We start from the raw sequence: 10,487 nt of genomic DNA on the forward strand, positions 1-10,487 counted from the left end.
ATGTGTCAGTTCGGGGGTGAATTAAAATTCAGTTAGCCAAAATTAGGGGTGTCTTTAAGTGTGACAATAATTTAGGGACTAAACTATGAATCTATGCTAAATTTAGGAGTGTTTTCACCACTTCAGCCGTAATATAAGTATCAGATAGTCATGAAATTTTCGTAAAAGGAATGGCCCGATTACGCTAGTGAATGTCCAGCCCAACCAGAGGCAAAGTTTAGTTTGGGTGGAACTTGGCAGCCCAATGCAAAAGCTGCTGAGCTTTAAAAATCAGAAGCAAAACCGTACACTCAAAGAATTTCCTGCTTTCTTGGGGGCAACTCATATTTGTGCATAATAATATAGCTCTGAAATATCACTAGTATAGACAAGGGGATTATCAAGAATGGCGTGCAGGACTGTGTTCAGAACTGTATTCTTAAAGGACCCATGGATGATACCTCTTCCAAGGAATCTCACCTCTTTTCCTGTGACATTGTTTTCTATCCACAAAACTTCCTCTTCTATACCCCTTTTGCGTTGTGCCTGTAAAGCCCAAAGAAGTTATAGAAGAAGAAGTCAGGTTGTGAATTGCTCGTCCAATAACGAGAACCCATCTTCTTCCACTGAAGATGATGATCTCGAACAAGGTCCTCCTCAAGAAGTTGTCCTTAAGGCCATTTCAGGTCCCATAACCATTTCACTTTTCTCCAACCATATTATTTTGTTCATTATCTCTTTGGGGTCATTTGGTAGAGTGTATAAGAATAGTACTCCCTCCTTTCCAATTTATGTGGTATAGTTTGACTAGCCATGGAGTTTAAGAAAGAAAAACTCAAACTTGTGGTCTAAACTAAACTATAAATATTTGTGTGACTCTGAATCATTTCATTAAGGGAAAGTTTTAAGTTCAATTATTTCTAAATATGAAAATGTATTATGCTTTTCTGGACAGACTAAAAGGGAAAATATATCACACAAATTGAGACAGAGGGAGTACTGAATAGGGTTTATTAGTAATGTTGGGATTAGTTATGTTGTGAGACTGTGATTAGTTATGGTGGGATTATTTCGTATCCATTACTTGGTTTGGTGTATTAAGGGAAGTTCTGTCTTTAACCATGTTTATCCATTTATTTAAAACTGTTATGTATAAAAATAGTACTGTATAGGGTGTGTATTAGCTATACATAGGTTGAAAAACACTACCAAACAAGGGAATAATAATACCAATTTTTTTTTTTTTTTTTTTGTGGTCTCCTGAAGTAATTATTTCTGTAGATGGACGTTGTTGCATGAAAATGTAATGAATGAGTAACAGAACTTGCTAACATGATTTAATACTTATTTAGTTACTGGGGGGCTTATATAGAATAGAGCAACATGAAAAATGAAAATTTATAAAGTCAATAGTACTAAGTTATTTGGCATTGAGGATTTATATTTCTAGTGTGTTGAAATTTGACTGTACCGCGTACAGTTCTTTTAGAGAGACTGATTGTGTGAAATGATGTGTAGACAGTAGATATTAACTTAAATGGTATGGAGGACTAGAAATTGGATATGAACCTATATGTTGAGCAACTATTTCGGTATTTCAATCCAGTTATTTTTTTCTTTTCCTTTTTTCTTTTAAAGAATCTGAGCAACTATTTCACAACATTAACTGTTGCAGAAGTGTCCAAGACAGAAGGGAGAGTTGGACAAACTACCAATGTTGTTATTGGGGGCACAGTGCATGATGATTCAACTAATGAGTGGCTAGCTCTCGACAAGAAGGTGCAAATTCCTCGACACCCACGTTTTATTTGCCTTTAATATTAAACGATGTAGAAGTTTAGAGATTTCAAGTTGATTGTAGAGATGATTAATCTCTGATAATCATTAGAAGATTCAGAAGTGAGGGCTTGTTCCTGTCATCAGCTGATAAATACTTTTATACTTAAAGGTGAATTCTTACCCAACCGAAAGAGGCTTTACAGCTATTGGTACCGGAGGTGATGATTTTGTGCATTCCATGGTTGTTGCTGTAGAGTCAGTGATACAACAGCCTGTTCCCGAGGTAAGGGGAATTAGATAACATACTCAACTCAGCGTGCATCTATTTAAATTTGTACGACTACATGGACCGCTAATTCAAGTATGAGGATTGAACTTGGAATTTTTGGAGGATTACATGACTAGTTTGATTCTTCTTTTACTAGTTTGATTTATGCTATTTGTGTTTGTCGATTCTATATATATATATATATATATATATATATATATATATATATAGAGAGAGAGAGAGAGAGAGAGAGAGAGAGATGATAAACTGTTGTCTGTGCTTGACCTCTACATGATATTGGGCGGAATTTGAATCAAATCACCAAACAACTATAAATGTGTGAAGGGTAGCAGCTCAGCTATGTTATTGCCAAAGATAAAAGTCAGAATGTTTATAACTTTATATGGCGAGGAAACAGGAGAATGAGTTGTTCTTTAAACTGAGTATATTGCCCAAACCATTTCAGCTGTTTGTAAGTTGATGGAGAATGAGTTAAAAACATGATATCCAAAGGGAAATGAATAGGGAAAATATCTTTCCCCTCGACTTAGCTAGATCATATGAAAACATTGAGAAGCTTCTGAAAGAGTTTTTGCTTACACTGGAATATGACTCCTTGTGTTGCCGGAGTTGTAAGTCAAGAATGTTTCTCTTCAAAGAATTACACTGTAATAAATAATAATATTAGCATCTATACTACTGACATTCAAGTCAAGTACTTCCAGTTAAGATTGAAACTTAAACCGCCACCCCTTGGCCCTTACTGAGCTGCCTTATTGCTTTATGCTGAAAATATTCTTTGGCTTAACTTAACGGTCATTATTGAATATTTTAACTGAGGGAAATTATGAAGGTCAGTATTAGAATTGCGCTTTAGTGTATGGCAGTGGATGAAAATCACACCATGAGATTCAAATAAAAATTTGAAGAGCAAGAATAGAAATAAACAACCATGAAATTGGGAGCTGTTGACTTTACTGACTATCTCAAGATGACCCAGCAGCTCCTGTTAAACACGAAAAGTATAGTGATCTTGCATCTTCACTTCAAAATTGTAGCTATGTGGTGTTATCTTTCCCCTCCTTTGGTATAGAGAAAGAGAAGGAGAGAGAAAAATATTAATTGCTATAGTTGAGTTAGTGAGACACAAGGGTTGTGGGTGATTTTGAAGAGTCAAGGGGTCAGTGTGATTACTGTCTTGTTGTCAAGTCAGAGCAGTGTAAGAACCATCTTTGTCTTCGCTTCAAAGTCATAGTAATTTGGTGTGATTTGCCCCCTCCTTAGGTATATGGAAGGAAAATGAGAGAGAAAATTATTGGTTGCTATAGTCGGTCTGTGACACACCAGGGTAGAGAAGGCTTTAGCTGCAAGATTAAGGTCAATAAAGAGGGGTGCAGCTGCAACACTTATCAAAAAAGAGGCAGCTATTGCCTGCAAGATATAGGCCTAAAAGGAGGACCGGGACAGAAGGGAGAGGTCCTGAAGAAGAGCTTGAGATGGCTATCTTGAGCGTTGAGCTTGAGCAGTGGGATAACAATTGAGAACTATAGGTGTCAAATCTGACCTAGGAATGTGTAATCTGCCCAGCTAGCCCAAGCTTTTAATGAGTTGGATCATATGTATTTTCTTAACGAGTCAATTTGGGTTTTAATCCAAACTGACCCATCTTTTAACCAGATCAACTAATAAACCCGTGATATTCTTAAGCTACACTCCCTTGGTGTAGAAGTATCTTCTAAAGGCAAAAGTTTCGGACCTCAGTGAATGACATATGCTTCTTCTAAATGCCTTCTAATATAAGTTTTGGTTGAAGTCCAACATTTACTAAGACCAAAAGCACCATCATCACCCTACCCGTTTATTGACATAACCGTTCTGACCTGCCCAAATTTGACCAACTCGCCCATTTGACACCATAACAAGAACCAAGCCAATTTCCCTCAGAAGAAAGTGAAATGATCGGGAAATTAAGGAAATGAGCAGCTTTCTGCAGATGATAGAAAGATTCCAAGTGCAACAGTTAATTCCAGATAGGATAGTATGGAAGGAACATAGGATAAGGATGACCTTTTCATAGTGAAATCTTGATATAAAGTTTAGTCTCAATACAACAAGAATAAGTAAGGCCATGAAAATTGATATGGAGATACAGACACCTCACAAAGTGGAGTTTTTTCATGGCTAGTGCCGGAGAGACTTTGCTTGTCCCTGCATATTCTACAAAGAAGTATAACTAATTGCAATAGATGTATACTGTGTGAAGAAAACAATAAACATGCAAAACATTTACTTACCCATCGTAGAATCACAAACCATGGTACATATTCTTAAATTTGCTTGAAGTTAAATGGTGCATGCCAGAATCTCTGCACTCTGTGTTAATATTTTAATATACTTTTGCTACATTTTGAGTAAAAGGAACCAAGCCAAAATTTGGCCAAGATCAAGTAAAGCTTGAGCAACTCACATGACATGATGGTTTTTTTGCGGCTATACTACTATTGATTTATCTGTTGGCTAATCAATAATAAAAATTCATGAACTGAAGAATTCAATCTTATTAAGAGAAATAAGCTCAAAACGAATCTGCAAATGCAACTATTTACTTCTTATCCGTAGTTTTTGATCCTAGTTGATTGATTGCCTATTCCAGTGCCTGCTTTAAGGTTGCAGCAGGAAAGAAGGGAAAAGACAAGGACCAACATAGCACAAATGCAAAGTTGAGTTTCCTTGTATCTTAGCGAATCTTATTACGGTAGTGGGATGCTTAGAGAAGTTTCTCAGTGTGGACCCCACCTCATTTTCCCCGCTCAACAATGATAAAAAAGGGGGGTTGTTTGGTTTGAGGAATAAAGATGTCCAGTCTTCGTATAAAATTTAGTATAACTTACACAATGTTTGATTTCATTATTAATATAATCTTTCTATAGTTAAAACAATATTTGGTTTTCGGTGTTAAACTTGCTTTAGTTATGCGAAACTTAATATGGAAAATCAAATGCCATCAGTAAGGATTATATGGAATAATAGAGACTTGCAAGTATCCTTAGCCGTGGTTTTGGTGTCATTAATAAGGGTGACTATGGATGGTGATAAAGGAGTGGTTTGATATGAAAACAATTATCTATTACCAGATATATGATCTAAAGTACATGAATCAACGATCGAGAACAAAAGATGAAGTGTGAGTGCGGCGTGTTGAGTTCCGGGTATGTATGAAAGAGATGGTTGAAGACTTATTAGCTACCTTGAATCTTAGGAACTTACAGTAATTAGTAACAAAAACTATAATGGTTTTATTCCTTGATGCGCACCCTAATTCCTTTTTTTTTTTTTTTTTTTTTTTTTATGTGGCCACATTAGCAATGCCAGATGGAAACCTAAGTATATCCTAGCATATGGCCGTGACATGCCCATTTCTACCATAATGTGTGCTACATTGGTTCTCTTCAAGAATCTAATTCTTGAAAGAATTAAAGATTAGACGAACTGCAGATTCTTGCTTAAATGTCGAACTTCTATCAATGGAAGAGTTCGAACCCCTGACGTGCCTACTGCACTCTTTCCGTAGACCAAAGCAGTGGTAGCATTGTTTATCTATTTTAATTTGTTACTTTATTTACAAGGACTGTACTGGTACAAAGTAATCTCCTAATTAACACACTAGAATATTCTACACTATTCTCTTAAACGAATATAGATATTCTTGACAGTTAACAAGGATCTAGTTCAGCTAGAGTGTCAAAATTGTATGCAGCTAAAATTGGCATCGTTTTCAAGAGACAGCAATTTATAGGTGCCACCACCTGCTCTTTCTCTAGAATATTCTATTAGAGGAACATCTCACAAATCTCAAGCATCTCATCCTTATTTCTTCAACTTCACCTTTCTCTTGGAACTCAAATGACAAATTTCATTTCAGGGATGGACTGAGACTAGATATTGCTAGTCCCTTATTTGTATAAGTTAGTCTCATATCTGACTGCTTTTAGTTAAGATCATCCCATTAAAGTTACATTGAGATGTTGTAAAATTCTTGTCTTTTTTTGTTTCATAAGTCAAGATCATTTCATTGATATTGCACCTGGATGTTGTAAAAAATAATTTACAAAGTGAATGAGCGGGTCGACCTCCACTCTGTGTGAAGTCATTCCAGTCATTCTATGAAACTTATTATTATGCCTCATACAACTGACACTAGCTGTATGGGGCTTTTTATTTCAGGACATGTGGCTTTTATGGGTGCGAATCCCACCCAAACAAACTCCCATTTTCTCTTAAATCCTTTTTCCTCTTTTCTTTTTATCTCTTTTTACTTCCAGACCTTGCTTGTTTCACGCCCCCAGTGGTGTCTTCTCTAACCTTCTCCCTTCTTTTTTTTTTTTTTTTTTTAATTTTTAATTTTTATTTTTATGTGGGGTCACGCCTTCCTCTGTAACCTCAATTACCTGATGACTTCAACCACAAAACTCTAAAGAAACTCACAAAGTAATAAATGAGAAACATGGCAAGAAAAAGGGAAAACAGTATATTACAGCAAGATGTAAGTATTAAAAGTAATTGAAAACTGAGGGAAATCTGTAGGTTATTATTACATATTTGACAAAAAGTGATATTTTGTTATTTCTGTTTCATCTTTTGCTGGTTTCGCCGATAGTTGATAAATTCTTTTTAGTGATAACAGTTTGAGGCAACTTAAAAGGCATGAATATAATACTTACTGAAAAGAGAAAAATGAAACAGCTAGATTATTCCATGGAATAATTGTTCTATTTTTCATTCATATGTTTTTCTAATGGCATAATACACAGATAGACATCTTAACTTGGTCTTAACAGCAACTAAACACTCCAACTTTGAGAATGCACATCTAGACACCTCAACTCGTCCCCACTGTGTCTTGTGGACACCCGACACTGACGTGACATATAAATTTTGGAGGTTTCTAGGTGATCATTTTGTAAGTTGGAGTATTCAAGTGACACAGTGGAGACGAGTTGAGGTGTCTAGATGGTTATTTTAAAAGTTGGAGTGCTCAACTGACAGTAGAGGCAAAGTTTAAATGTCTATCTGTATATTATGCCTTATCTAATTGTTCTACTCTTTTAACTTTTGGTATCAGGTAAGAAACCATTGAAATATGCCAAAAAGAATATCAAACCCATTTTGTTTTCAGATTCTTGACAGTTTCATGAAGCTAAATAAGTTTCAACCTTGATTTAATAATATTAAGTTGAACAATCTAAAAAGAATGGAGATGAAAGATACGAAAACAAACTATGCTCTTTCAATTTTAAGAGGAGCTTGAGAGAAAAGGAACTTGGGTGTGTGAGGAGGGGCTGGGCGGGGGAGTGGAAATAGTTGAAAGAGAGGGTTTGGAAAGTAAATATATGTATAAGAGAGGAGTTGGCTTGTGAGGTGGGATCGAGACCCATAAAAAACTTACCAAAAATAGAAGAGTCTCACACAACAATGCCAGTGGTATGAGGCATATCATAGTTCTATACAATTTGGTATTCTTTCTAGAAGTTAAGTCATAAATCTTATGCTCCCTCCGTTCTAGTTTATAAGACCCTATTTCCTTTTTAGTAGTTTTAAAAAGAATAACCCTTTTCTAAATCTGGAAATCATTTATTTAAACTTTTCATTTTACCTTATTGACAGGTTTTTATAGTCACACAAATGTTATGGCATGTTTAAGATCACAAATTTCAAATGTCTGATAGCCACATAAATGTTATGATATGTTTAAAACCACACTTTTCAAAAGTCTTTTTTCTTTCTTAAACTCTGTGCCTAGTCATTTATGTTGCTTGGACTCTTCAAAAATGTCGACGGGTGCGTGTCGGATCCTTCAAAATTAGTGCAATTCTGGAGGATCCGACACGGGTGCGGCAATAATTTTGGAGAGTCCAAGCAACTTAGCTAGTCAAACAGAGTCACATAACATGAAAGGACAGGAGTTTTAGATTTTGAACTCCTAGAAAGAATTTCTTGTATGACACTTCTTCAATGAAGAAGAGGATGAAAAAGGACAATGGAAGAGGTGAACTAACGATGAATTCTCAATGACAAAAGGTTTTTGTGTTACAATAAGTTGACAATAGTAGATAAATATGGCCATATATTTATGTATGGAACTATATTAATTTTCTTAAAAAAATAAAAAAATAAAAAAATAAAAAAAATCACGTGTCACAAAAATTGGTAGGAGCTATATACGGGCATATTGTTAGTAAAATGTACTGGTTTTCATGGCTGCATAGTTTGGTTCAATGGTAAAGGTAGTATAGCATGGGATGTGGGGTCGGCGCATGTCGCGAATTCAACCTGCTTTGAATCAAGTGTGATATTTAAGCAGAGAAGAGTAGAGGAGCAGACCCATTACCCAATGAATTTCAAAGCTGCAAATAGTGATTTCTCCGTTAGACAAAAAACATTGGTTTCATGTCCTTATGTTTTTCCTGTCCTACATCTTTGGGAAATGTTGTCTTCTAGTGTCAGTATCTATGCTAGAAATGTTCATGCTTCATATACAAAATAAGACCTTATAAAGGGAATTGTCTATGTTTTCTTAGCACAACAGATTTTAAAGTTGACTATGATCATATTACAGTAAGGGGTCGTTTGATTGCTGATTAGAATTAAGTGGGTATTAGTAATGTAGGGATAAGTTATGCAGGGATTAGTAATCCAGGGTTTAGTTATTCATGTGCTACGATTCTTGTATTAGTTATTCCATCTTCTACCTCGCATAAAATAATACATAAATTTACTCATAATTTACACATGTTTTATTTATGTGGGATTGTAACATGATAATCAAACACCATACTTGTTTGCTGAATTTCATAGAAAGCCACTAAAGAGCTACCAAACATGATATTAGCTATGCTAGTTTTAATACATGAATAACTCTCTTCCGAACCAGCAACCAAACGACCCCTAAGTAATTTACGGGCCAGAATACCTTAAGTTGGTGTCACAACCTGCTAGTCTGAGCCTTTTTCCTTTTCGGCAACCGTTAGTGCATGGAGAGGATTTGAGGACAAGGCAAGGAATTTTAAGGCATAATCAGGTCAGCAGCTTGTATCATGAAAACCCCAGGTATCAACCCAAAGACTAGAGGGGCTCAAAATTCCTTTGTTTACTGTTCGGCGTGTATGCAGGTTCTTTTCTATTGGTTTTCTTTAAAAAAAAAAAAAGATAATAATAAAAAATAAAAAAAATTAACGATAGACATATGCTACTCTGGGGAACGTAAGTAACAATATACATTGTTATGTTAATTTCAAAAAAAATATACATTGTCATGTTTGAGTGTTTGTGAGGATGTGAACTGATTGAACCTTAATGTGTGTGTTTCAAGGAGAAACGGATTGAAACATATCTTAAGGTATTTCTGCTTCTATGCAGGGCCAGGTGAAGCAGAAGCTATCTTCAGGAGGAAAATATGTATCAGTAAATATCGGGCCCATTCAAGTTGTTTCAAGTGAGCAGGTATATCCTTTGGCCTTTGCACCTTAAATTTGTCGATCCACTGCAGCATAATCCATCGTATGACACGATTGCCCTCGTACAGGTTCAAGCTGTATACGAGGCCATGAAGAGAGATGACAGGATGAAATACTTTCTGTAAACTGCTTTCTTCACTACCTTTGTATATAATGGAAATACCTAAGAGTATGTCGTTTTGTACTTTAGTTTAACCTTGTTTTCTACTATATATCTATTCATTGAACTAAACATTCTTACTGGATTTTGGGAAACAAGTGTGGAGGGTAGTTTATGTATTTTTCCTTTAATGCTACTGGATGACACCTTGATAGACAAGAGATACACCTCGCCAGGCTTGAATCCCTTAAATGCACCTTCTTCTTTACAAATAAGAAATTGAAGATTTAGTTGCGATTAGAAATCAACATTCCACGTGCACCTTGTATTGATATGGTGCGGGTAGGTATGCCTTTTGAACCACTCGAAAGTAAAGCTTAGTAATACCAACCTATGCTATATGTCTTTATGGATACACTTGTTTTGATGGGCTTATGACTTTTGGCTTAAAAGCAAGTGTTTAAAAGTTTTTTTTTATCTCACTCAAACACTATAAAAGTGCTTATAAATTTATTTTGGCTTAAAATCATTTAAAATAAGTCAATCCAAACATGCTCTTTGTTTGACTATCTGTGAGAAGTCGAACGATTACTTGCTAATTACTTTGTTTTGATTATTTCTTTTCTACATTTGAAGATCTGATATTTGCGGTTAATAATAACTTTTAGAGTTAATACTTCCAAATCCTCCTAAACCATTCATGTTTTGTTAGTTTAATACTTAAATTATACGGTGTTGTTGTTACCCTCTTAACTTTAATATTTCTTATCTAAAATTCTCATGTAGTGTCAAGTGGAATTGAGAGTGGTCTCACTCTCTATTCACTTTGTAGTGTGCGAGACCGAGA

General features: G+C 35.4%; 1 protein-coding gene across 2 annotated transcripts; it reads left to right on the plus strand.

Annotated features, from left to right (window-relative positions):
- The first annotated feature begins 214 nt into the window (after positions 1-214).
- On the plus strand, positions 215-9,772 carry LOC132059704 (uncharacterized). Of its 2 annotated transcripts, XM_059452417.1 has the most exons (5): positions 234-665; positions 1,655-1,758; positions 1,928-2,041; positions 9,443-9,526; positions 9,609-9,772. In XM_059452417.1, exons 1-5 carry the CDS (start codon positions 386-388, stop codon positions 9,663-9,665), a joined length of 639 nt encoding a protein of 212 aa, XP_059308400.1. In that variant the 5' UTR covers positions 234-385; the 3' UTR covers positions 9,666-9,772. The 2 variants fall into 2 exon arrangements, with proteins under 2 accessions (XP_059308401.1, XP_059308400.1); XM_059452418.1 differs by lacking the exon at positions 1,928-2,041 and having other exon boundaries at positions 215-665.
- The last annotated feature ends 715 nt before the right edge of the window (positions 9,773-10,487 follow it).

This window comes from Lycium ferocissimum, chromosome 6 (genome assembly GCF_029784015.1).
Source record: "Lycium ferocissimum isolate CSIRO_LF1 chromosome 6, AGI_CSIRO_Lferr_CH_V1, whole genome shotgun sequence".
Classification (NCBI taxonomy): Eukaryota; Viridiplantae; Streptophyta; class Magnoliopsida; order Solanales; family Solanaceae; genus Lycium; species Lycium ferocissimum.

Coding starts and splice junctions, on each gene's coding strand:
- LOC132059704 (XM_059452417.1), top strand. CDS start 386: ATGGCGTGCAGGACTGTGTTCAGAACTGTATTCTTAAAGGACCCATGG. Junction 1,759..1,927: donor GGCTAGCTCTCGACAAGAAG/GTGCAAATTCCT, acceptor TTATACTTAAAG/GTGAATTCTTACCCAACCGA. Junction 9,527..9,608: donor AAGTTGTTTCAAGTGAGCAG/GTATATCCTTTG, acceptor GCCCTCGTACAG/GTTCAAGCTGTATACGAGGC.